We start from the raw sequence: 23797 nt of genomic DNA, 5'->3' as shown, positions 1-23797 counted from the left end.
TGCTTCTTTATTACTCCGTGGCTGCAGTGTCAAATGATGATTTATGTGTGCGTGGCAACAGCTGCAGACTGAGTTTTCATATCAGCTCGCACAAAGTGCTTTTTGATAGAGGCAGTTCACATTGTTGCAAGTAATTGAATGGTAAGGTATCAACTTAAGAGCTAATGGGCGATATGCATGCATATGCGATTCAGCTTTCCCCCTCCTGCCCCCGCCATTGGAAATGTATTTGCAATTCAAACAGATAACTAAAGATTTGGCAGGAAATGTGGGGTTTGTTGGCTGCAATCTTACACTTAGTTACCTGGAAGTAAGCCGCATTGTGCTCCTTGGGACTTATCTTTGAGTAGACATGCATAGACTTGTGCTGCCAGTTCCTCAATTACCACATTTTATTCATGTTCACTGGAGATATTTTAGGGGACCTTCCATACTTCAGCCCAACACTCACTAACCCTGAGGTTCTCAGACTGTGGTCCACAGACTACCAGTGGTCTGCTTCATTCAGGTTGTCCATGGTGTGTCTGAAGAACACTTGCATGTTGAATTCTACAGCGTTCCAATTGTAAGACCGTAACCTACATACAATATAAGACATCAAAGAAGTGGTAAAAATACAATTAAAAATCCTACAAGATCTAGCACAGCGCATTACAGCTGCTATAGCAGGCAGGAAAGAATCATTAAGTGATCTGCCAAAGTCCTCAGCAACATTTAAGTGGTCCGGGGGGGGGGGGGGGAGAGGCTTTGGAACTGCTGTCCTAACTATTATGACATCCTTCCTCAGGTAGTTGTTGGAGACAAAGTGATTCTGAATCCTGTGAATGCTGGGCAGCCACTACATGCCAGCAACTATGAACTTGCTGATAACCCAGGATGCAAAGAGGTACCAGGAATTGGGAGAAGGGAAGTGGTGTGAATATGAGGTGTTAATGACAGTGGCCTGAGCTAGATTGCTATTTTAGTCCCCCCCCCCCCCGCTTACAGGATTTAATTTGGGGCTAGTCGTGTGTGGTGCGGGGGGGGGCGGTGCTGTGGTCTAAACAACTGTTGGGCTTGCCGATCAGAAGGCTGGCAGTTTGAATCCCCGCAACGGAGTGAGCTCCCGTTGCTCTGTCCCAGCTCCTGCCAACCTAGCAGTTCAAAAGCATGCCAGTGCAAGTAGATAAATAGGTACCGCTGTGGCGGGAAGGTAAATGGCACTTCTGTGCGCTCTGGTTTCCATCACGGTGTTCTATTGTGCCAGTAGCGGTTTAGTTATGCTGGCCACATGGCCTGGAAAGCTGTTTGTGGACAAATGCCGGCTTCCTCAGCCTGAAAGTGAGATGAGCACCGCAGCCCCCTAGTCGTCTTTGATTGGACTTAACCGTCCAGGGGTCTTTTACCTTTTACCTTAGTCATGTGTAGCATGTGGATCTTCTAATAACTCATTGTTTTCCTAGGTGAATTCTGTCAATTGCAACACCAGCTGGAAGATCAACTTGTTTATGCAGTTCCGGGACCACATGGAAGAAGTGCTTAAAGGGGTAATAATGAGCGTGTGTCCGTCAGCCTTGAGTCGCTCTGCTGAGGATATCTGCTGAGTTTAGTTTGGCTTTCAAAGAACCTTGCTTTAGTGTTTGCTACATACATAGCGGGGCTCCTGGTTTAAAACAAAATATGGTTTGTCACTAAACAAGCTAATTTCAAAACATAGGCCATGAAGCTGGTTGGTTTAACTTATCATTGTTTTGAACCAGGAACCCTGGTTTGCACATAATGGTAACTGGAAATTGTTTAAAAGGGAAACTCAGCTTGACAGAAGTATTCCTCCTAGTCTTGTGGGAGGAGGAGAAGGAAGCGGGAAGTGTTCAAGCTTGGTGTTTTACTTGTCCTTGTTGAAGCTCATCCACAGAGCTCCAAACTATGCTTTGGTGTTACTTGCAGAGTGTACTGTTATTCCCTTGCGTTGTGGTTTCCCTAGATAGCAAGGAACTATTTTTGCATATCTTTTTTGTATTTGACTGACAGGGGGACGTGGTCAGGTTATTCCATGCAGAGCAGGAGAAATTTCTCACCTGTGATGAATACAAAGCCAAGCTGCATGTTTTTCTTCGAACTACCTTGCGGCAATCGGCCACATCAGCCACAAGCTCCAATGCACTCTGGGAAGTTGAGGTGAGTGCCAGGCCTATTTGCAGGTTTTTGCTTGCAAAAAGTTACCTTTCCTTATATTGTTTATTTAATCTGAATGCATTGTTACCTTAGCTTACATGGCAGGTCTATGTGTTTTGGTGTCCCAATTCTGTGTCTCCTTGATGATCAACAACAGGAATGTCCATGGGAGACAGCATTGCATTCTGGGTTGTTTTAATTAGGGACAATGAAGGATTAATTGTGCTCACACGGGCTTAGCCTTGGCATTTACTTTCAAAGCTTTAGACCAACCTTGGAACAAAGAATTTTTAGAAATTAAGCACTGGGATAAGGTGAAATTTCTCAAGTTTCGAATTCTCAGCTAAAATAAAGTGGTCTAAAGATTCCTATTGGATTACTCTGCACACTAGGAGATGGCACATAACTCCTACTGAAGCCTTTGGGGAGCTAGAGAGACCAGGTCTCCTTGCTATTGATGCCTCTTTGGTGACAAAGAATAGCCTCATCACAAGAGCCAAAGCTAGGCTAGAAAAGAAGAGTGTATCCGGGGTAAATGTATAACAATAGTGTCATCAGATAATGCTTTGTTATTACTCATTGTCAGAGTTTGCCTAACATTTTACGATACGATAATCTTTATTGTCATTGTCCCATAGAGAACAACGAAATTGAAAAAATCTACATCAGACATTCAAAACCAACAAGCCTGCTTTCCCAGCTGTTTAGCCCCCTAAAAACTCTGATACCCCATAATTAAATACAGTATACTCCCATAGAGACTACCTTACACTGAGTTTAAAACCAAAATCACATTTGGATAGAAATTGTTTCTCAGGTGGCTAGTCCTAGTCTTAATAACCCTGTACCTTCTTCCAGAAGGCAGAAGCTGAAAGAGATCATTTCTGGGGTGTGCACTATCCTGCACTATCTCTGCAGCTTTCCTGTGACACCTGGAAGCGTAGGTTTGATCCAAGGTGGGAAGAGTGCACCCAATTATTCTCTCCACAGTTTTTACAACCCTGGACAGCATTCTTTTTTCCCTGACCGTGCAGCTCCCAAACCACACACAGAGACCATAAGTTAATACACTCTCAACAGTACAATGGTAAAATGCCATCAACAGGTCCTTTGAAAGATGATTTTTCTGGAGGATTCTCAGATGCTTTTAAAAGCATCTCTTGCTTCGCTTCTCAGCAAAATAAATCTGAAGGTGTTACCAAATGTTGATGTGTCCTTTGTTTAAATCTATAAATTCCATGACCAGAGCCAATCACAAGGAGGGCTTCTGTGCAGCATTGGTGACTAATGCTTTAGTCAAGTGGCATGGACAGCTCAGGTAGCCAGGTGGCCTTGAAGAGCCAGAGGATTGAAGCTTTCCTGTGCTTTTGCCAGCACTTGCAAAAAGGCAAGTATCAGACCTGTGACTTACAACACACTGATTTTGCTTTCCAGGTGGTCCATCATGATCCCTGCCGTGGTGGAGCTGGGCATTGGAATGGCTTATACCGCTTCAAGCACCTTGCCACAGGGAACTATTTGGCAGCAGAGGTAAGAGGAACTGAGTAGACTCTAGCAGGTTCTGTGTAGGCTCTAGTAGGTTGTGGTTTGGGTTCCCTTCACTAATCAGCACTACGTTAAAGCTGAACTTCAAGCTAAAATTTGGGAATATGTTAGGATGAGTCATCTTACTGGCTCCATATAGGGCAAACTCTAGAGCCATGCCTTTTGATGTAGCATCAGTTTGACCTTTCCTCTTTCTTTAGCAAAGTGTTGCAGACAGACCCTAAAGCATTATAACATTCCAGAATTGCAGGCTTCATCACTATCTCCTCTGCACATCTCCCCGCCCCTGCAGTCTAAGTTTGACAGGTGACTCTCACCTGTCAATTACCTGGTGTCCACAATGCTGCCCGGTGACCTGTACTTGCTTCCTTGTTATCCAGGCCTAATTGCCATGCCAGATCCAGGCTCATGCCACACCTGCCTACCTCACCCCCAACTTTTGCCCTGGTTGCTGTGAGTGTAGGGTTGCCGACGTGGTGATTGTTCTGCCACTTCATAAAACAGTGTTGTACAGTGGTACCTCAGGTTAAGTACTTAATTTGTTCCAGAGGTCCGTTCTTAACCTGAAACTGTTCTTAACCTGAAGCACCACTTTAGCTAATGGGGCCTCCCGCTGCCGCCGTTCTCATCCTGAAGCAAAGTTCTTAACCCGAGGTACTATTTCTGGGTTAGCGGAGTCTGTAACCTGAAGCGTATGTAACCTGAAGCATATGTAACCCAAGGTACCACTGTACTGGGTGGGGTGTTAGCATTGCACCCAAATTCTGCAGAGTGTACTTCATATTTTCAAGATCACAAACTAGGCAGATTTTAGTTCGTGCTTTCATATAAGCACATGCAAATCGAACTAGGTATACTCCCATGATCTGACTATGCCGTACTTCTTAAGTGAATGCATTCTTAACAGTATATGTTCCATATAAGTGACATCCTATGGAGAATACCCCAGGGCTCTCCTGCACTCTCTATAGAGGGGCCTGCCATTTTTCTTATGGTGGACAGAGACTCTCCAGACTCTTCTCTGATGCTGTTTACACGAACAGCCATTCAGAAGTAGGAGTGTGTGACTGTACTCCAAAGCGGGGTCCACACTCCTATTTCCTCCTTGCTCAAATTCCTCTGTCAGTAGGGAAGTTATGGTGCATTGTGAGGTTTACTGTGCTGAAGCCACTCTTTATGTGAAAACAGCTTAAGGGGAGCCATCTTCTTTGAACTGATCTTGCCTTCACTGTTATAAATGGTTCTTGGGTGACTCTAGGCCGCTCTCATAGCTCTTTCTTGCTTACAGTGATGGACCAGGGCCATAAACAATATTATTGCTGGTCTCTGCTGCTCATGCCAGGCACTTCCCAGCAACTCAAGCCTACTGGTACGGCCTCTTCTGTTATGAAGCCTTTCATCACTTTATAGCCGTTTCCCTTTCTCGGCTTGATTAGTGGCTACAGAGGAAGGATTCTCTTTGTTTGTTCACTTTGAGCCAATATCTGCTTTCCCTTTTAGTGGATTATGCTCAGTGTTTAGTAGCTCCAAAAAATGTGGCCTGGCAGGTTGCAGCTCACTCAAACATCTCTCGTCCAAATCCTGTTTCCTTGTGCCTTTGGATAGTATGGTGACCTGGCCAAAGCAGCTGAGGCAGCTGCACAGGTGTCTGAATGTGTAGCATTATAAACTGTGTTATTCAACCTCTGGACTTTTTGTGTCATATCACGGATAAAAAAATATGCTGATATTTTTATTTCTTCAACTTTCCAGGAAAACCCCAGTTACAAAGGAGACACAGGAGAACCAAAGTCCACGGTCAGTTGTCTGTTGCATTTGGCTTGCTTGTGATAGTTTGGCTTAGCCAGGCATAGGCAAACTCGGCCCTCCAGATGTTTTGGGACTACAACTCCTGTCATCCCTAGCTAACAGGACCAGTGGTCAGGGATGATGGGAATTGTAGTCCCAAAACATCTGGAGGGCTGAGTTTGCCTATGCCTGGGCTTAGCAGTATGTAGGAGGCAACGTTTTAGTTTGGGCTTTTAAAAAGTTCACTTTCCTTTTTTAAACTATATAAAAAAATTGTCCAGTAGCACCTTAGAGGCCAACTAAGTTTGTTCTTGGTATGAGATTTTGTGTTCTTATTTTTTCTATATATTTCTATTGTGTCAGACCCAACATGGCTACCTACCTAAATCTTTTTAAAACTTACAGCATTAAAAACAATACTAAAAACAAAACCATGGGGAGCATGAAGCATTCCTCTTAGTAATAGTTTTCACAGCACTCTTACCTCAGTGCCTCTAACTGGGTTCCCAGGTTATGACATTATCAATGAAATTTCTATGCCAGTGTATGCCACGATGAATTGGCCTGGACAGGTGCCAGTCGTTAAGATTTTTCCCTCTCCCACGCTCCTCTTCTCTCCCTCTCATCTGGCTTAAATTGCTTTAGAATTTTGTATCCCAAACTCATGGCCAGCAGCTGTGGAATACTAAAACTACATTTTGTTTGCTTTGTTCTTTCATTTTAGACTTTTAGGTCGTGTGTGTGTATTGAAGGGGCATGTAAAAATGGCGGAATTTTAAAATTAGGACTAAATAATCAACAGTTCACTGAAATTACAAGAAAAACCACAACACAGAGAACAGCAGCAATTACTGCAATAACAAAAGCAAAATTGACTAAATAAATTTTCATACCTGGATTGGCTTGCTGTAGGTTGGTGCCCTGGAACTCCCTGAAGATTCCATAGCAAGTTCATGACTATTTTTGTTGCATGAACTTTGGTGGTTTTTGCTCACACATAACTGAAAAAAAATGCCTTATTTTGGGACAGGCCGGAACAAGTCGCTCCAGTCGGAGATACACAGGGGAAAAGATCAAATATCGACTGGTGGCTGTGCCTCACGGCAATGACATCGCTTCCCTTTTTGAACTGGATCCCACCACACTGCAGAAGACCGACTCTTTTGTCCCACGGTAAGTTGCTTTATCCAGGACGTCCAAAGAATCCAAGCCAAAATGGAGATATAGGACATAATCCAGAGAGAAAGGCATTGCTGTGTGCAAAAAGGAGGCATAAGAAAAGAAAGGTTAAGAAGGTCCCTGCTGGATGAGACCAAAGGCCCAGCTAATTCAGCATCTTGTTCTCATAGGGGCCAACTCAGTGCCTATGGAAAGTTCACAAGCATGACTTAAATGCAGCAGAATTCTTCCCACTTGTAATCCCCAGCAATTGGTATTAAGAGGCATACAGCCTTAGTTGAGGTAGAACATCACTCCTGCAGGTAGTCACTGAGAGAGCCTTATCACCATGAAATTTGTCTCATTCTCTTTGAAAACCATCCAGGTTGGTGACCATCAATCTATATCTTGTGGGAGCGAATTCCATAGTTCAGCTATAGGCTGTGTACTTTATTTTGTCTGTCCTGAAACTTCTGAGTTCTTGCATTATGAGAGAGGGAGGAAAATGTTTCTCTATCCACTTTCTCTACATGGGGCATAATCTTACGCATCAGGCAGAACAGGAGTGGAGCAGGCAGAGAATGCACACAACAGAGTAAATGCAAGTATGAAATAGGATTCAGAAGTGATGAGACTGTGGCCCATGGTCTGGCCACAGCCCAGGAAGCTGTTTTTAGCGGCCTACCACTGATTTCCAAAATGGGGCATAGCACCATTGTTGTAAAGTTGTAGAGAAGCTCAGGAAAGTGTTTCCTCTCTAAAACCTAACAATGATCCTGTGCCAGAAGGAAAAAGCAATGCTTTTCAAAGGGGAGGAAGGACACATGGTTTTTGGAAGGGCTTTCCTCCCCATTACAGAGTTGGGGTAAAAGGCTCTTCTCATAGCCCAGGGTGTGATGGAGAGCAAAACGGGTGCAAGTGTTCAAAAGGGTGTCAGTCCAATGAGTGCAGTTCAGAGAGGAAGTGTAATCCCATTGAAATCAATGGAATTTACGGCTTTAACTGCTTCGGTCTCATTTAAGTCAGTATTTATATACCACTATATCATTAAAAATATCAAAGCAGTTTGCAATAATATCTATTTATAATAAAAACAGATGCAAATTTAAAAACAAAGAACATAAACTAATAATCATGGAAAGATGTATTAAGCTAAAAGCGTGGCAGAATAGAAAAGTTCTCAGCAGGTGTTTAAAAGTTGAAATAGAAGGAGGGTAATATCTTCTTCATTCTTACCTTCTTGTGGTTTCAGGAACTCCTATGTGCGACTGCGTCATCTCTGCACCAACACTTGGATCCAAAGTACCAATGTACCCATTGATGTGGATGAAGAGCGACCCATTCGCCTTATGGTAAGTTTATTTCTGGGTCGGTGGCTGATTCTGCTATTAACAGAGAACTGGTCCTTGGTGAAGGGAGTGCCAGCTTGTGACAGGAACTAATCTGGCATTTCCACCAGCCCTGTTGGTATCAGGAAGGTGGCCCTGTGGCTCTGTCCCACCACAAAGGCTGCTACTGCTTCTGGCTGCTAGAAGCCTTTGGTGACTGATAGTGTATGGGCAGTTCCACAGTTCTGTTTCTTGTAAGCTATCTTGGAAGCATCCAATACTGATTGCAGCTAAGCGACAGAGTTATGAGCTAGATGGATCGGTTGGTCATATTATTGTGGCAGTATAACGTCATGCTTGATTTTATGTATTAAGACATTTCTTTCTTGCCTTTCTCTAAAAAAAATTGGACATGCAAGGTAGCTCACAATACAAGGAATACGAAAAATGTTGTTGTTTAGTCATTTAGTCGTGTCCGACTCTTCGTGACCCCATGGACCAGAGCACGCCAGGCACTCCTGCCTTCCACTGCCTCCCGCAGTTTGGTCAGACTCATGTTTGTAGTTTTGAGAACACTGTCCAACCATCTCGTCCTCTGTCATCCCCTTCTCCTTGTGCCCTCCATCTTTCCCAACATCAGGGTCTTTTCCAGGGAGTCTTCTCTTCTCATGAGGTGGCCAAAGTATTGGAGCCTCAGCTTCACGATCTGTCCTTCCAGTGAGCACTCAGGGCTGATTTCCTTAAGAATGGATAGGTTTGATCTTCTTGCAGTCCATGGGGCTCTCATACATATAAAAATACAGTGGCACGCTATGCAACAACAACTATAAGAATCAGAAGAATAAAAATGATTTAAAAACAAGCCAACCCATGAGCAGAATCATCAGCTAACCCCTCCCCCTGCTCACAATTCTGGTTCTAAACACAGCATAAGGGGTCTCTATATTTTATAGTATAGTGTATTTTATAGTATAGTGTATTTTAAAATGGGGTTTCAGAGTTTTAGGGGTTTTTATAGTTAGCATAGTGTATTTTAAAATGGGGGTTCAGAGTTTTTAGGGGTTTTTGAATGTTTTATGTAGTTTTTCAATTTCATTGTTCTGTATGGGACAATGACAATAAAGATATTGTATATCATATTGTATATCATACAAAAAAAGAGTCCAGAACTTATGTCTCTCACCCAAATCAAACACTCACTTGACCTGGGCACTTTTTGATCTGGCACTGAAAAGAAAGGCTGGGGTGGGTGGCATGTGCCACTTGGACCAACCTATTCTAGGACAGGCATGGCCAAACTTGACCCTCCAGCTGTTTTGGGACTACAACTCCCTAGCTAACAGGACCAGTGGTCAGGGATGATGGGAATTGCAGTCCCAAAACAGCTGGAGGGCCAAGTTTGGACATGCCTGTTCTAGGAGATGTAAATTGCCAAGAAGCACAGACTTGCTTATTTGAGAGACAAAGCAAACTTTGGTATTGGATGACCAGGTTCTCTTTTTCAGCTTGGCACATGCCCCACCAAGGAGGACAAAGAGGCATTTGCCATTGTCTCTGTGCCAGTGTCAGAAATCCGTGATCTGGACTTTGCCAATGATGCCAGCTACATGTTAGCCAATGTAGTGGAGAAGATGAATGAAGGATTCCTCAGCCAGAATGACCGGAGGTAAAAATACCCCAAGTATTTTGATTCACTGTGTATGGGAAGGCAATGGTGGAATGGGATTCACCGACAGATGTAATCAACACGTGTGGTTTTAGGTCCATCAACTTGAAGAACCAATAGCAGGTTGCATTTTGCAGGGAAACAAGTTTCATGTCCATGAGGTAGCCTGAGCATTTTATTTTGATTTGTATAATTTGTCTTGGACACATAATTTGATGTTTCTTGCTGCAGAATTTGAAAATGTTTGGATGTAGAATTTGGTGTAGCTTTGAATTGTAAGGAAATAAGACAAATTATTAAGTTCGTAGTTCACATCTATGTTGATTTGGTTTCTTGTTAACTTCATATGTAGGGTGTGTATTTATGGTGTTAATGACCCTGGTTTGAGGGAGTGGGGGTCATTTATTGATGACGCTCACTATAACTTGTCTGGCAGGTTTGTGATCCAGCTGCTGGAAGACCTGGTTTTCTTTGTCAGTGATGTGCCCAACAATGGGCAGAATGTTTTGGATATCGTTGTTACCAAGCCTAACCGGGAGAGGCAGAAGCTCATGAGGGAGCAGAACATTCTGAAACAGGTGATTGGGTCTAGAGAGAAAGACTTAAGATGGAGACAAGATCATTGCGGTATTAAGTGGAGTGTTTTTACTACTTCTCCAGCCACAATTCTTTTCTGAGGCTACAAGGGAGTAAAGCACCTTACTTCTGAGTAAACATGTACAGACACGTCCTGCACATTATAGGTCTTTCTCCAACATTGGAGTATGTGGTTATCCTGGAATTTATTTTTCTTCCAAGGAAAGGCTTTGCTTTATAACATTGCAACTTAGCTTTAGAAGCTTTGTCCTTGACAGTTGGAGGAGCAACTGCCCTCTTGTAGCTTCTGACTGCTCGTTCCACTGTGATAGGGCATCTGAGGAGCTCAGCCTCCATTTTCAACATTATTTTGTATTTTTCTGAGCAACAGGCAGGAACCTTTTTCTCTGCACCTGGACCTAGATTAGGTAATCATAGTAAGGTGAAGGGAGCCTGCCATTACAAATTCCTCAGAATGAAAAGTTTATTCTACTTTGTCTGTTGCCTCAGTTTAAAGAGGGAAGGGGAAGAATGACCACTTTAGAACAGGGCCTTTCTGGAAGTGCCTCTGTAAACCGTGAGATGTTTTAACTCCCTTGTATATGTACCCCTAATAACTGAAGGGAATGTAGCCCAGTGGATCAGAAAGGTCCTTAATAAAGACACAGAGGCCAAGGTGGAGCATGCCAGAGGTGGGTGCAAGATAGCCATTATCATGAGGTATCTTCCTCACCATCTCCTAGTCCTGGTCCATTTCCATGGATGTTAAAGAGCATGGGACCCAATGGGATCCCACAGCACAGCCATCATGGGGCCTAACAGAAGTCCTCCAGGGCCACTCTCCAGAACTGGTCCTGCAGGTCCTTTTCAGTTTGACTGGTAACTTCCATTTCCATTGGGTAGATCTTTGGGATCCTGAAGGCTCCATTCAAGGACAAGGGTGGGGAAGGCCCACTCGTACGACTGGAAGAGCTGTCTGACCAGAAGAATGCTCCCTACCAGTACATGTTCCGGCTCTGCTACAGGGTGTTGCGGCACTCCCAGGAAGACTATCGCAAGAACCAGGTAGGCCTTCACTGACATGAGGACGTAAGTCTGTGGGAGATAGAATTTGGGGGTTCTATTTTTCTGAGACCTTTAGGCATAATGATAATGCATGTTGGAAACAAAGCATTCAGACAGTGAGGAATTAAGACTTGCAGTTCTAACTCGGGTGCGTTGTCTTCGTCCCGTAGGAACATATTGCCAAGCAGTTCGGCATGATGCAGTCCCAGATTGGCTACGACATCTTGGCCGAGGACACCATCACTGCCCTCTTGCACAACAACCGCAAGCTGCTTGAGAAACACATCACCAAGACGGAGGTGGAGACATTTGTGAGCTTGGTGCGAAAGAACCGGGAACCCAGGTGTGTGTTGCCCCACTGGCAGGGAGGCAGCCAGAGCTGCCAGCTTTAGAACCAGGCCTTTTAATCCGCAGCAGTTAGCGGGTGATAATATTTATCTCCATGGTAAAGAGCTTTAGCTGCTAAATCAAGCTGTTGCTAAAGACTGAAAAATGAGGCTGCCTTTTTTGGCTAGCTGGTGATCCTAGATACAGTTCAAGGTACTAATACAGAGGGAAACGTATTTCCCAATGCTTTTACTTTTTCCTTCCATGTGGTGCCTTCTATGGCATCTGTATGTTGTGGCAATGCCTCTTGCATGCTTGGATGGAGGCTGGAGAGTTGGGCGTGGGTATATGTGAGAACCTCTGAAAGTTGCCGTACAAAGGGTCCCACACCTTTTGCTCCCCTTTTGCCTCTGCCCCCGCCATCACTGCCCTGCGGGCCCCTGGAAAGTTTCCCCCGAGAGAATGTGGCTGAAAAAGGTTCCCTTCTCCTGCTGTATGTGAACTCTGTCCTTTTGTCAGTGTGAAAAACCACAAGCCAGTCAGTCTTCTAGGTTTGTTTGACTAAAGGGAACTGAAGTGCTGTGGATATAGTGGGGTTGACAGCCGATTGCTGGAGGGCAGCTGTGTTAGTCATGTAGGTGGAGGAGCTGAAGGAACTGTGGCAGTAAACGCGCAGGAAAACTTTTCAAAAGGATGGTCTGAAACAGACAAGGTGGGGAAAAAACTTACACAGTGTGTGTTGATAGCTGACATAACAGATGCATCGGGTTGTCCTTAAATATAAAATGTTGCAGTAGGATTTACTCCTATGTGCCCATTTCTATGATGTTAGGAATGACATTCTTGATGTTTGATTGCTATGTGTCAATGTGGGGTCAGGAATATGATGGATTTCCTGCCCGTAATCCAGCCAAAAGCAGCTCAGATACACCTGGGTGGAAGGTAGTCCTTGTAGGTTGGAAGATGATATGATAAAACCTCTCCTATGTCTCCCAGGTTTTTAGACTATCTGTCCGATTTGTGTGTGTCGAACCATGTGGCCATTCCCGTCACTCAGGAACTGATCTGCAAGTGTGTGCTGGACCCCAAGAACACTGACATCCTGATCCAAACTGAGTGAGTATCTAGAGAGCCCTGTTCCTTTGAACGCTGGGGTTGCCTTAGTCTTCCGCTTAGAAATTACCTTCTCTGGGAAGGGTCACTTTCAGCCCAGATCAGTTAAAAATGGGAAGAGCACCCCATATAAATAAGAAAATGAGCACCTTGGGTCAATGAGTAAAACAAGTTAATGAAGGAGGTATTGAGAAGAGTTCTAATCTTTGATCTTACTATATACTTGATTTAATATTTGTATGCTGCTTTTGAACAACAAAAGGGAGCTTCCGGGAAACCTGTTTATTGAGCATTTGTGCTGATTTGTTTGCAGGGAGGTTAGAGGATGTGGCATCAAGGGAAGTTTCATCCCATACTTTCTAGTGCATTTCCCCATCACTTTCCTTATTTCAAAAAGTCTGATCCTTTGAGGAAGTGGATTTGTTGCCCAATTAACTTTGACTGTGCAGCCTGAATTTGCCAGATGTAATTGAATCCTATCTGAAAATCGCAACAGTCTGAAAGTGTCCTAAGCTGAGCTCTGAGTGGCTGCCAACAGTAACAAATACACACAGCAATAGCAGATAAAAACAACACTTCATCAGTCTAATGATATAAACAAACACAAGAGCATTTCAGTAAGCAAAATCCAGCAATTCAGTAAAAAAGGACACAGTTCAATACAAACCTGTAATAATTCAGAAACAGTTCATTTCAGCAAATTCCAACTGTAGGTTATGATGTTATGTCCAACTCAAGTCTGAGGGTTGCCTTCCAAAACATTTCTCTGTACTGTGAGCGGACGATCAACAAAATTCTGTTTCTTCCAGATTTAGTTATTTCTCCAGCATGAATGAGGAGAATTACAGACAAATGGTGCTGATTATGAAGGAGGCATTATATTATAGCCTCCTTGAAGGAGTCAGTGTATCCTGAAGATTAAATTACCACATCATAATGTGGCCATTATTGGAGCCTCGTTCTGTAGTCGGAAAGCAAATTAGAAAAATAATGGACAGATTAATAGAAAGACAGGAAGAGGGAGAGACAGGCTATCATTGTCTGCCAGCTGCAAAGTCAGTTGCTGGAAATCACAAGCACTGTTGCATTCTGATCCTCTTTGCGGGTTTCCCAAAGTCATCAGGTTTGCCACTGTGAGAACAGGATGCAGACTCTTTGTAAGTTCTTATGGGTGGAGAGGAGTCCCTTACCAGCTTTGAACTGGCCTAGGGGTTAAATGGCATTTGGAAGGTTCCTTTCTTCCTCTTTGTTGCCATTCTAGCTGTAAAGTGGGGGAAACAATCTTATGAGTTGGTTCAGTGTCCCATTCTGCTTTTCCAGGTTGAGACCTGTGAAGGAGATGTCCCAGACTCATGAGTACTTGAGTATTGAATTTTCGGAGGAGGAGGTATGGCTGACTTGGAGTGATCGAAACAACGATAACCATGAAAAGAGCATCCGGCAGCTCGCCCAGGAAGCACGAGCAGGCAATGCCCATGACGAGAATGTCTTGAGCTACTATAGGTAACAAGTGGTTCTCCATTGGTATTGGTTCCACCTGGTCCTCGACCCACCCTTTCCCTCTTTAGCAATTACTGCCTGTTACTCTAAGTCAGGCTTCCTCAAACTCGTTTCTCCAGATGTTTTTGGCCTACAACTCATATGATCCCTAGTTAGCAGGACCAGTGGTCAGGGATGATGGGAACTGTAGTCTCAAAACACCTGGAGGGCCGAGTTTGAAGAAGCCTGACTTAGGGTAGCTTGTTTGTTTTTAAATAGAACTTTAGTCACTGTGTTGTGATGGTGGTATTTGTAGGCATAATTTGACTTCCCCTCTGTTGTATACATATTGGCTGCATCATGTTGTAGTGTTAATCTTTTAGTGGGGTAGGAGCAGTGCTTTTTTCTGGGGGTACTCAGGGGTATGCACACCCTAAACATTTTGTCCATCTTTGTACTTTTGTCCATTTACTGTATTTATTTTTTCTGATTTGAACTATAAAATGGTTATTTTCTTGAGTCAAAATGAGAGTGCCCCTAAACATTTTTAAAGAAAAAAAGCACTGGGTAGGAGTCTTCCTGTTTATAATACTGCAGAATGATCACTTTTAGTAAATGTTGCTGTTTTATTCTTTTGACGTTTGTTTCAAACTTTTGCATTTGTAAGTCTTTTTGTTAAACAAGACCAACTGAACTGACAGGGAACTGCCTTGGAAGAGTCTTCGACTTTACTAATTCTTAATCTGCTCTTCTTTTTTTAACTTTCCACACATGCTTATACTTACGTGACTTTTTCTTTTTTCACTCCTCTCCATCCCTGCTTTTGCCCTTTACAGATACCAGCTGAAGTTGTTTGCTCGCATGTGCATGGATAGGCAATACTTGGCCATTAAGGAAATCTCCAAGCAACTGGGAGTGGAGCTCATCTTCCTCTGCATGGCGGATGAAATGTTGCCCTTTGACCTCCGGGCTTCCTTCTGTCATCTTATGCTGCATGTACATGTGGATAGGGATCCACAGGAGAAGGTGATGCCCGTGAAGTTTGCACGTCTGTGGACTGAGATTCCTACAGCCATCACCATCAAAGAGTAAGGAATATCTGGAGGACAAGGGGATGCATGTATGAGGGGGGAACCATAGCAACTAGGACAGTGTTCTTCAACAATAGATCTCTGGTGTTGTTGGACTGCAACTCCCACCATCTCTAATCATTGGCTAAGCTGGCAGGGGATGATGGGATTTGTAGTCCGGCAACATTTGGAAACCAAAATAGAATAACTCTAATCAAGGAGGTTCTAGGTGCATATCCCACCCTCTTCACTGGATGCAGTAGTAGTAGTAATAATAATAATAATAATAATAATAATTTTAAATGATGCAAAAATGGTGTATATAGGGGGGAAATAAGAAATAGTTTGAAAATAGTGTGCATGGGGAAAAAGAGGGTGGGAGAGCAGGAAAAAATGGCCAGCAACCTTTGTGAGAATGTTTGGGTGTGGAAGAAGCAGTTGGAGAGGATGATCGAAGGAGGCTAGAGAGACTTGAGGGGTTTGCAGCAGTTTTTAAAATGGGTTTTTAAATGGTTTTCTAGGTTTTTTTTAAATGGTTTTCTAGGGGTGGTGGTTCTGGCTTTATGCAGGTTTGCTTATATGTGCAATGGCCAGGAAGTCAACCTCCCCGTAAATTACCTGTAATTCAATGTATTCAGAAAGCCTGGAGTTGATCTGTGCTGGAGATTAGGTACCTCATTCGTTCATTCAATCTCCTTTGCAGCTATGATGCCAATGTGAATAGCTCAAGGGAGGACAAAAAGAATAAGTTTGCCAGCACCATGGAGTTTGTGGAGGACTATCTCAACAATGTTGTCAGTGAGGCGGTGCCCTTTGCTAATGAAGAGAAGAACAAGCTCACTTTTGAGGTCAGTCTGCCTTTGCCATATTCTGGGAGTTTGGCCCTGGCATACCTTGCTGAATGTAAGCAGTTCTGGGTCTGATCAGTGCCTGGATGGGAACCCCATGTACATTGCCTTGGATTCTGTGATGGAAAAAAGATGGGATATAAATGTAAGAAAACAAATTAATAAAATAGTTGCACTTGGATGTCCTATCTTCTGTTTTTCCATAGGTTCTGTCTACACTGGGAAGAAATCCAGGTTATATTTTGTGGCTTTGGGGATTGCCTTTGTTTCCCGTCATAAAATGGCAGGCTGAACATTTGGGTTCTTTCCTATATTCTAGACAAGCGTTTTTGGGTTCCTTTTGAGTCTATATTGTTATTACTATTTAATATCTCACATAACACTGAGATAATATAACTGTGTGTGACTGTCTTTTCCCCACAGCCCTCATGAACTGGGTGTGTGAGTTTTTAGGTACACAATCAGTTCTGGTACAATTTGTCAATAACAATGTGTATCCCTTCTGTGGGATTCGGTGTATTTCCATTCACACAGTGTTTTGTTGTGTGTCAAACTGAAATATGGAAACCAGTGTCTTTTAAAAGCCGTTAAACACCATTAGCCAAGCCCCATTTTCCAGATTCCCGTCCCCACCCCCTGCCATACATACCACTTCCTCCAGCACTGGGTTCAAGGCTTCTTCATGGCTTGAGCCATAATAGAAAAGAAAAAAATCCATGTGTCATGGTCAGATGTTTCAAAGTTTTGCTAAAAACAGCCTCCATGGCACCAGTGGTAGTTAAAACAAAACAAAACAAAATTTCCTCTCATGCCATTTACACAGTGTGAAGTTACAGTGGTACCTCAGGTTACAAACGCTTTGGGTTACAAATACTTTGGGTTACAAACTCTGCTAACCTAGAAGTAGTACCTCAGGTTGAGAACTTTGCCCCAGGATGCGAACAGAAATTGCGCGGCAGCGGGAGGCCCCATTAGCGAAAGCACACCTCAGGTTAAGAACTGTTTTGATTAAGAACAGACCTCGGAAACGAATTAAGTTCGTAACCCGAGGTACCACTGTATTCCCCTTATGTGAAGTTGTTATTAACCGGGGGGGGGGGGGGGAGAATATACAGGTAAAATGAATACCTGTATGCCCCCCCCCCCAGTTAATAGCAGCTTCAAAAACATATAATCCACCTTCCCCAATGTTGCAAGCTCAATTCAGATTTGGGCTCCAGTGGCTGTTTTTAACAAAAGTAAAAGGCACAGGGAGATCTGGTCCACAAGTTCTTTCATGTTACATGTAATTTGGCCCCAAGACTGAGGAAGAACTAGTTCTCATTGCTGCCAGTGTCAGATGGCACTATCAGGAAAATAAGTTACCACTGGATGGCTTTTGACACCACCAGCTCTTATTGACCTCATTGGTAGTTTGGGGCATTTTTCAAGAGCATTTTGAAATTTAGGGTGATTTCATCTTCACTAGTTTGATAAAACCTTTCTCTCTCTCTTTCTCTCTCTCTCTCTCTCCCCCCCCCCCCCCAGGTTGTCAGTCTTGCCCACAATCTCATCTACTTTGGCTTCTATAGCTTTAGTGAGCTGCTGCGTTTGACACGAACTCTGCTTGGCATCATAGACTGTGTCCAGAACCCTCAGCTGATGATGCAGGCCATGTACAATGATGATATGACTGGTATGTCTACTGAGTCTTCGTCTTATTGAGCCAAGGGTGAATGCCATCATTTAAATAAAAAATAACATATATATTTAAATACTGCAGTCTAATAAAGCACTGCAAGGGTATGATGTTAGATAGGGGTTGTTTGTCTTAGGTAGGACAGACGTGTGGCTCTCAGATGTGGCTAAACTTCAATTCCCATCATCCCTGACCATTGCCTTTGCTGGCTGGGGCTGGAGGGAGTTGGTGGTCCTCCAACATCTGAAGGGCCACAGATTCCCCATCTCTGTTTTACGAATTACGGAAGAAGCATAATTCATTCCATGACCCTTGATAGGCCAGAAATGGTTAAAGTAAAACCCCACAATTCACCTTATACATTTCTCTTTTTTTGGTTTGTACATCACATTGATTCACTTAATGACCATGACTCGCTCTTCATGGCCGGGGGTGTAATTTGAGAAGGATCATATAATGACCTGCACAGAATATTCAAACACTGGACGACAATTCAGAAGAAATAAAGATGTCGACAGAATAATGAGGGGAAATAACTTGAAATTAGCACAGAAATAAAAATGTGCTCTGCTTACCCGCCAAGGACTCAGACCAGATATTTTTCAGTTTCATAGTACTTTCCTTTGGTTTGCTTGTGAGGTGCATTTTCTGCTGATCTTCAGCAAAAGCTCAGCAAATAGCCATTGCAAGAGGTCTATGTAAGTAGGACCAGCTTTGACCATGATTTTTGTGGTTGCTCTTCCAGGGAAAAATGTCCGGAGGTCCATCCATGGTGTCGGCCAGATGATGTCAACTATGGTGCTGAGCAGGAAGCAGTCCATCTTTGGTCCCTCGAATATGAACGCTGTGGTAGTTCCTGAACCTGCTGATAGGGGAAGGAGCATAGAAAATGAGAACATTGTGGTGATGGAAACGAAGCTGAAAATTCTAGAGATTTTGCAGGTTAGGGCAAGTCTGAAGTTCTTGAGACCTTGTGACACCAATAGTTGCTTATGATGGACCTTTCCTTAACAGTGACTTGGGGCTTAAGAAGGGAAAATGATGATGAAAGGTTGGAAAGGTGTGCAAATTGGATTAATTGATTATCTCTCTGTACTCTCTGTTCTTCCTCAGTTCATCCTGAATGTACGTCTGGATTACAGGATCTCCTATTTGCTCTCTGTCTTCAAGAAAGAATTTGTAGAGGTCTATCCCATGCAGGACAGTGGAGCTGATGGAACAGCTCCAGCCTTTGACTCCACAAGTAATCTCCTACACCTCCCTTGTATTTTCTACCTACTTGAACTGTGTCATTGATTCCTTTCTAACTTCATATTGCTTTAATAGACAATACAAAAGCTGGCAGGTGTTAGACCTTTACCTGCAGATCAATGGAACCCGTAACACTGCAGATGGTGTTGGATTACAACACCCATCATACATTACCATTGATCATGCTGACTGTGATTGATAAGAATCCAGCAACATCTGGAGAGCTACAGATTCCCCATCTGCATTCTAAACAGGAAAGCAATGGTGGGGAACTATTACTATTACTATTACTATTATTATTATTATTAGCCATTTAGGGCGAATCATGCCCGTCTTTCACATGCCTGGGTGCATTTCTGATTTTCCATCTGCAACCCTAGCTTGCATTTGATGCTTTTTGAATTCAAGCCACAGCTGCAAATATCTTCCTTTGCATGGCAACAGAAAGGGACATTGGATTTTAAAAGTATCAGATTCAAGCTGCAGCTGTGAAGGAGGAATCCCTATTCTTCCTCTGTAGCTTGAGGTTTTCTGCCTGACCTCACAGGAAATGCTTGACCTCACAGGATGCATCTGATGTCATATGAAATCAGATGATTGAAAGGTGGGGCACCTGCCTGTCAAAGTTGTCCATGGAGTGTTGGCCACTTTTGGATCCTGCCAAAAGTGGCTCCCCACCTTTGAGACAGAGACAGATGACAGGGTCAGAAATGTGGAGCTGTTCACATGATTAGTTTTCCCTTCCTTTCTTATTTACATTCCCCATTATAATCTCTGAGTTGTCTCCTAATGGTGCACAGCATTGCTCACTTCCTATGCATTTCCTTTTCCTGCAGCTGCAGCAATGAACCTGGACCGGATAGGCGAGCAGGCCGAAGCCATGTTTGGGGTTGGGTAAGTTCTTGTCACTTCCAGCTCTTAGTGCTCCCAATTGCCCTTTTCAAAGAGCATCTCTTTGTTCACAGCCAAAAGTGTAGGCACAGGAGATAATGAATCACTAGGAGCTACCATAAAAATATGTTTTTTTAGATAATGCAACACATCAGGATTATTGCATGCAAATCATTATTGAAGCTGCAAAACCAGTGTTGGATATGATGTCCTTTTTTTAACTTGGCGGCAGGAAAACAAGCAGCATGTTAGAAGTCGATGACGAAGGAGGCCGGATGTTCCTTCGGGTGCTGATCCATTTGACCATGCATGACTACCCCCCACTTGTCTCAGGTTCCCTTCAGCTCCTCTTCAAACATTTCAGCCAGAGGCAGGAGGTCCTGCATACCTTTAAGCAGGTAACTCTCTATGACATGGGACTTCTGCCAGCCAGCAAGTCATCTACATCTGCTTCCTTTCAGAGTTGTCTTACAATTCTTCCTCGATGGAACAGGCCACTTGGCTGGCGTGTTGTGCTTATCTATGCCTTCCCTTTGCTTCACTTCATTTGGACCTAGCTGTGAAGGGAACAAGCATTGCCTTGGTACTGTGTGCATCAGGTGGTGCTTGATCCACTAAGATTCCCACCCGTCTGAGATCAGTGTGGGTCCAGTGTATGCCTCCACACATTCTTTGTTACGCACAAATTTCATGATTAGAGGCATCGTAGCCATCTGAGGAACCCTGAGAGAGATACTTGTCTCACATGCTATCTTTTAACAGAGCTAGGCCGTTGTCCTGGTTCTTTTTTTGACAGCCAGCAGCATCAGCAGATCTTCTTCACGGTATCTCAATGCAGGTTCAGCTGCTGATCTCGGCTCAGGATGTTGAGAACTACAAAGTGATCAAGTCAGAGCTGGATAAACTACGCATGATGGTGGAGAAGTCTGAGCTCTGGGTGGAAAAGAAGGGCAGCTCCAAGGGAGAAGACGGACAAGAAGGAGAAAAAAAGGAGAAGAAAGAGGTAGAGCTTGAGCAGCTCTGGGGCAGGCAGGGAGACCTCTGCATTGCTGGTTCGAAGTCTGGGTGTGCTTTGAACGATGAATGAATGAGAATCGAAAGCCTGGGTTGAGAACATTCCACACATTATTTCAGCAGTAACGTTTGCTTTGCCACTGAGTGATCCCTTGACAGGGAGCTTTTGCTTATCCTGGATCTCTTGTGAGTATCTATGACAAAAAGTGGATGGGAAAAGGAGAACACTCGATTAGGAATGGGTGTGTGTGTGTGAAACAACGGCACAAGGTAGTCACTTTGAATTAGGTTTGGCTTCGCTTATTACACTATAGCATAATATGTACCTAAAAGATTAGTTTGTGTACAATATAGGCTAGCCTGGTTTTTGACTGCTATGAAGGGAGAGCAGGCTTCGCAGAAAACCCGAGGGTGGATTTCTTCTTCATTAGCTGCTGCAAGGATGCCTGAATAGTTTTATTTCCTTCCCCTCCCCAGCGTACCACAGATGAGGAGCCTGGGACCCCTGGAGAAAAAAGCAGTGAGAACTACCAGCTGGTTAAAGGGGTAAGTGTTTGCACCTGACATTCCTTCTCGGAAAGTTGTGAGGAAAGAGGGGAGAACCCTGCCCTGAGCTTGCTGGAGGAAGCTTGGGGTGGCAATTAATCCATACAGACACAATATGCCTTGGGCTAAGCAGCATCCCTTGATTCTGCAGAGGCATGTGAGGACACTTCTCATTTTGCTTCTCTAGAATCAGGGGTAAGATTGCTAGTTGCTTTCTACCACTAATTCATCTCCTGTTGGGCGGTGGTTTATGATTATGTTTTGTTTCAACTTGCTTTCCTTCAGATTCTGGAGCGGCTCAATAAAATGTGTGGGGTCGGTGAGCAGATGCGAAAGAAGCAACAGCGCTTGCTGAAGAATATGGATGCCCACAAAGTGATGCTGGACCTCCTGCAGATCCCCTATGAGAAGGTGAGGAGGAGGAGATGAATGAGTGGCAGTCGGGATTAGGAGAGCAGAACGTGCTGGGCTGCTGGAGTTCTCATGGGGATAATGCTGTTCTAAATCTGTGGGGTTGTCAGCAGCGGCATGGGGGAGCCAGCAGTGCTGCCCACTTGGTAGTGGTGCATTCACTGGGGTAGAGTGGGGTGTGGCAAGAAGGTGAGAAGGGGGGAGCTCCAGGCTGGTGGTGATGGTGTCCCACACAGGTGTCCCCTGATCTTGATGCCACCTCATCCCACTTCATCATGGTCTACTCAAATTAAGCTCCAGGGACCTACCTTTTATTCTCCGTGAACAGGGTGACACCAAGATGTTGGAGATCCTGAAGTTAACCCACCAGTTCCTGCAGAAGTTTTGTGCTGGCAACCAAGAAAACCAGGCCCTCCTCCATAAGCAGCTCAGCTTGTTCCTCACCCCTGGGGTAAGAGAAGGAGCAAGTGAAATAAATGGGGGGAGGGGCTAAGAAATGTTGTGTGCAGGCACCATGCAAGATATAATTTCCTGTAGATCTCCTGTTTCTGTTCAGATTCAGCCAATACAGACTTTACAACAGAGGCTTGTAGCTTCACTGCCCCACTTCAGTTGTGAGGCCATGTCTCCATGGAGCCCAAACTATCCCAGTCTAATCTCACAGGGTTGCTGTGAGGATACAGTTGGAAAACCCTGTCTAGGCCTTTCCTAAAAGCTATGGGTGAAAAATGGGATCTTGTTTATTTTATGCTATTTCTTTACTCCAAGGAGCTCAAGGTGGGTTACATGGTTCTCTACCCCTCCCCTGTTTTCAACCCTGCGAGGTAAGTTAGCTGAGGCTGTCACTGTCCTAACATCCCTCAGAAGGCTTAATGAGGATAGGAGCCTCGGTCTTCCCAGTCCTAATCTGACACTGAGCAGACAGAAGAAAGAAATAGACTGGAAGATGTTCCAAGAAGCCAACGATCCAGGCCAGATATAAGTATGAGCGACACCTGCTGTGCCTCCTGAGGCCTCACCTTTCCTTCTTTCCTTCCAGCTTCTGGAAGCAGAGACAATGCAGCACATCTTCCTGAACAACTATCAGCTGTGTTCCGAGATCAACGAGACGGTGCTGCAGCACTTCATCCACTGCCTGGCCACCCACGGACGCCACGTGCCGTACCTGGACTTCCTGCACACCATCATCAAGGCTGAGGGCAAGTACATCAAGAAGTGCCAGGACATGATCATGACTGAGGTGAGGCTCCATCTCTCTCTCTCACTCTCGCTCTCTCTCCCTCTCTGTCTTGCTGAGGAAAAGGAGGGAGGAGGTGAGGTACAGATCATGACACAAGATGCTGATGGGAAGTCCTGTTCTAGCAGTAAGGAAATTGGGGTTTAAAGCTGGTAGGGTAAATCAGGCAGCCTCAAGTGTAGGCTTCCTTCAGTCCCTAACTGAATCGCCTGCCTGCAGTTCTCCTGTAATTGGAGGGGGAAAGCGTCAAGCTGCATGTTTCTGGCTGGGTTAATGGAGTGCCAGGCCTGTGGCACACGCAGTTACAATCTCATAGAAGGGAAAAACCTGACTTGGCTTGGGGGGAAGGGAAGAAGTGCCATTTTGTGGTAGGAAGGTAATAACAACAACATCAGCGTCCGTAACAATGCACAGGCCTGAATAGCTGCTGTCTGACTATAACGGCTTTTTAAAAAAGAAGTAAGGAAGACGCTGTGACGACCAGCATCAATGCCAGCATCAGCCTTGGTGGGTTGCATGTTTGCTTGTGCAGCCCAAGTGCTGATGCAGGGACTGTTTAGCTGCCACCATCACCTACTGCTTTCTGGGTGATCATTTGGGGGCCCAGGATCTTGAGCTCCACCTCTAGCTATAGTGCTGCCCCTACCTCTCA

The 23797-nt window shown here is 44.3% G+C and overlaps 1 protein-coding gene across 2 annotated transcripts in view; it reads left to right on the top strand.

The window, feature by feature from the left end:
• ITPR3 (inositol 1,4,5-trisphosphate receptor type 3) overlaps nt 1-23797 on the top strand; it is a 98741-nt gene that overhangs the window by 46157 nt on the left and 28787 nt on the right. For both annotated transcript variants that reach the window (XR_014512555.1, XM_083445609.1), the window contains exons 6-30: nt 788-886; nt 1443-1526; nt 2011-2157; nt 3589-3684; nt 5452-5496; nt 6518-6660; nt 7898-7997; nt 9479-9639; nt 10076-10217; nt 11119-11280; nt 11451-11623; nt 12604-12723; nt 14041-14223; nt 15036-15287; nt 15973-16117; nt 17645-17792; nt 18541-18737; nt 18909-19038; nt 19883-19940; nt 20170-20335; nt 20776-20940; nt 21429-21497; nt 21783-21908; nt 22237-22359; nt 22948-23148. Coding sequence is in view for 1 of the 2 variants with exons in the window: in XM_083445609.1 (XP_083301735.1) it covers nt 788-886; nt 1443-1526; nt 2011-2157; nt 3589-3684; nt 5452-5496; nt 6518-6660; nt 7898-7997; nt 9479-9639; nt 10076-10217; nt 11119-11280; nt 11451-11623; nt 12604-12723; nt 14041-14223; nt 15036-15287; nt 15973-16117; nt 17645-17792; nt 18541-18737; nt 18909-19038; nt 19883-19940; nt 20170-20335; nt 20776-20940; nt 21429-21497; nt 21783-21908; nt 22237-22359; nt 22948-23148 (3435 nt within the window). In the remaining variant the exon portion in view is untranslated. The remainder of the gene's footprint in view (nt 1-787; nt 887-1442; nt 1527-2010; nt 2158-3588; nt 3685-5451; nt 5497-6517; nt 6661-7897; nt 7998-9478; nt 9640-10075; nt 10218-11118; nt 11281-11450; nt 11624-12603; nt 12724-14040; nt 14224-15035; nt 15288-15972; nt 16118-17644; nt 17793-18540; nt 18738-18908; nt 19039-19882; nt 19941-20169; nt 20336-20775; nt 20941-21428; nt 21498-21782; nt 21909-22236; nt 22360-22947; nt 23149-23797) is intronic.

The sequence above is a fragment of the Podarcis tiliguerta genome, assembly GCF_965153285.1.
Source record: "Podarcis tiliguerta genome assembly, chromosome: 6".
Lineage (NCBI taxonomy): Eukaryota > Metazoa > Chordata > Lepidosauria > Squamata > Lacertidae > Podarcis > Podarcis tiliguerta.
The sequence above is the reverse complement of the archived record's forward strand: the minus strand, read 5'-3'. Positions and strand labels throughout refer to the sequence as shown.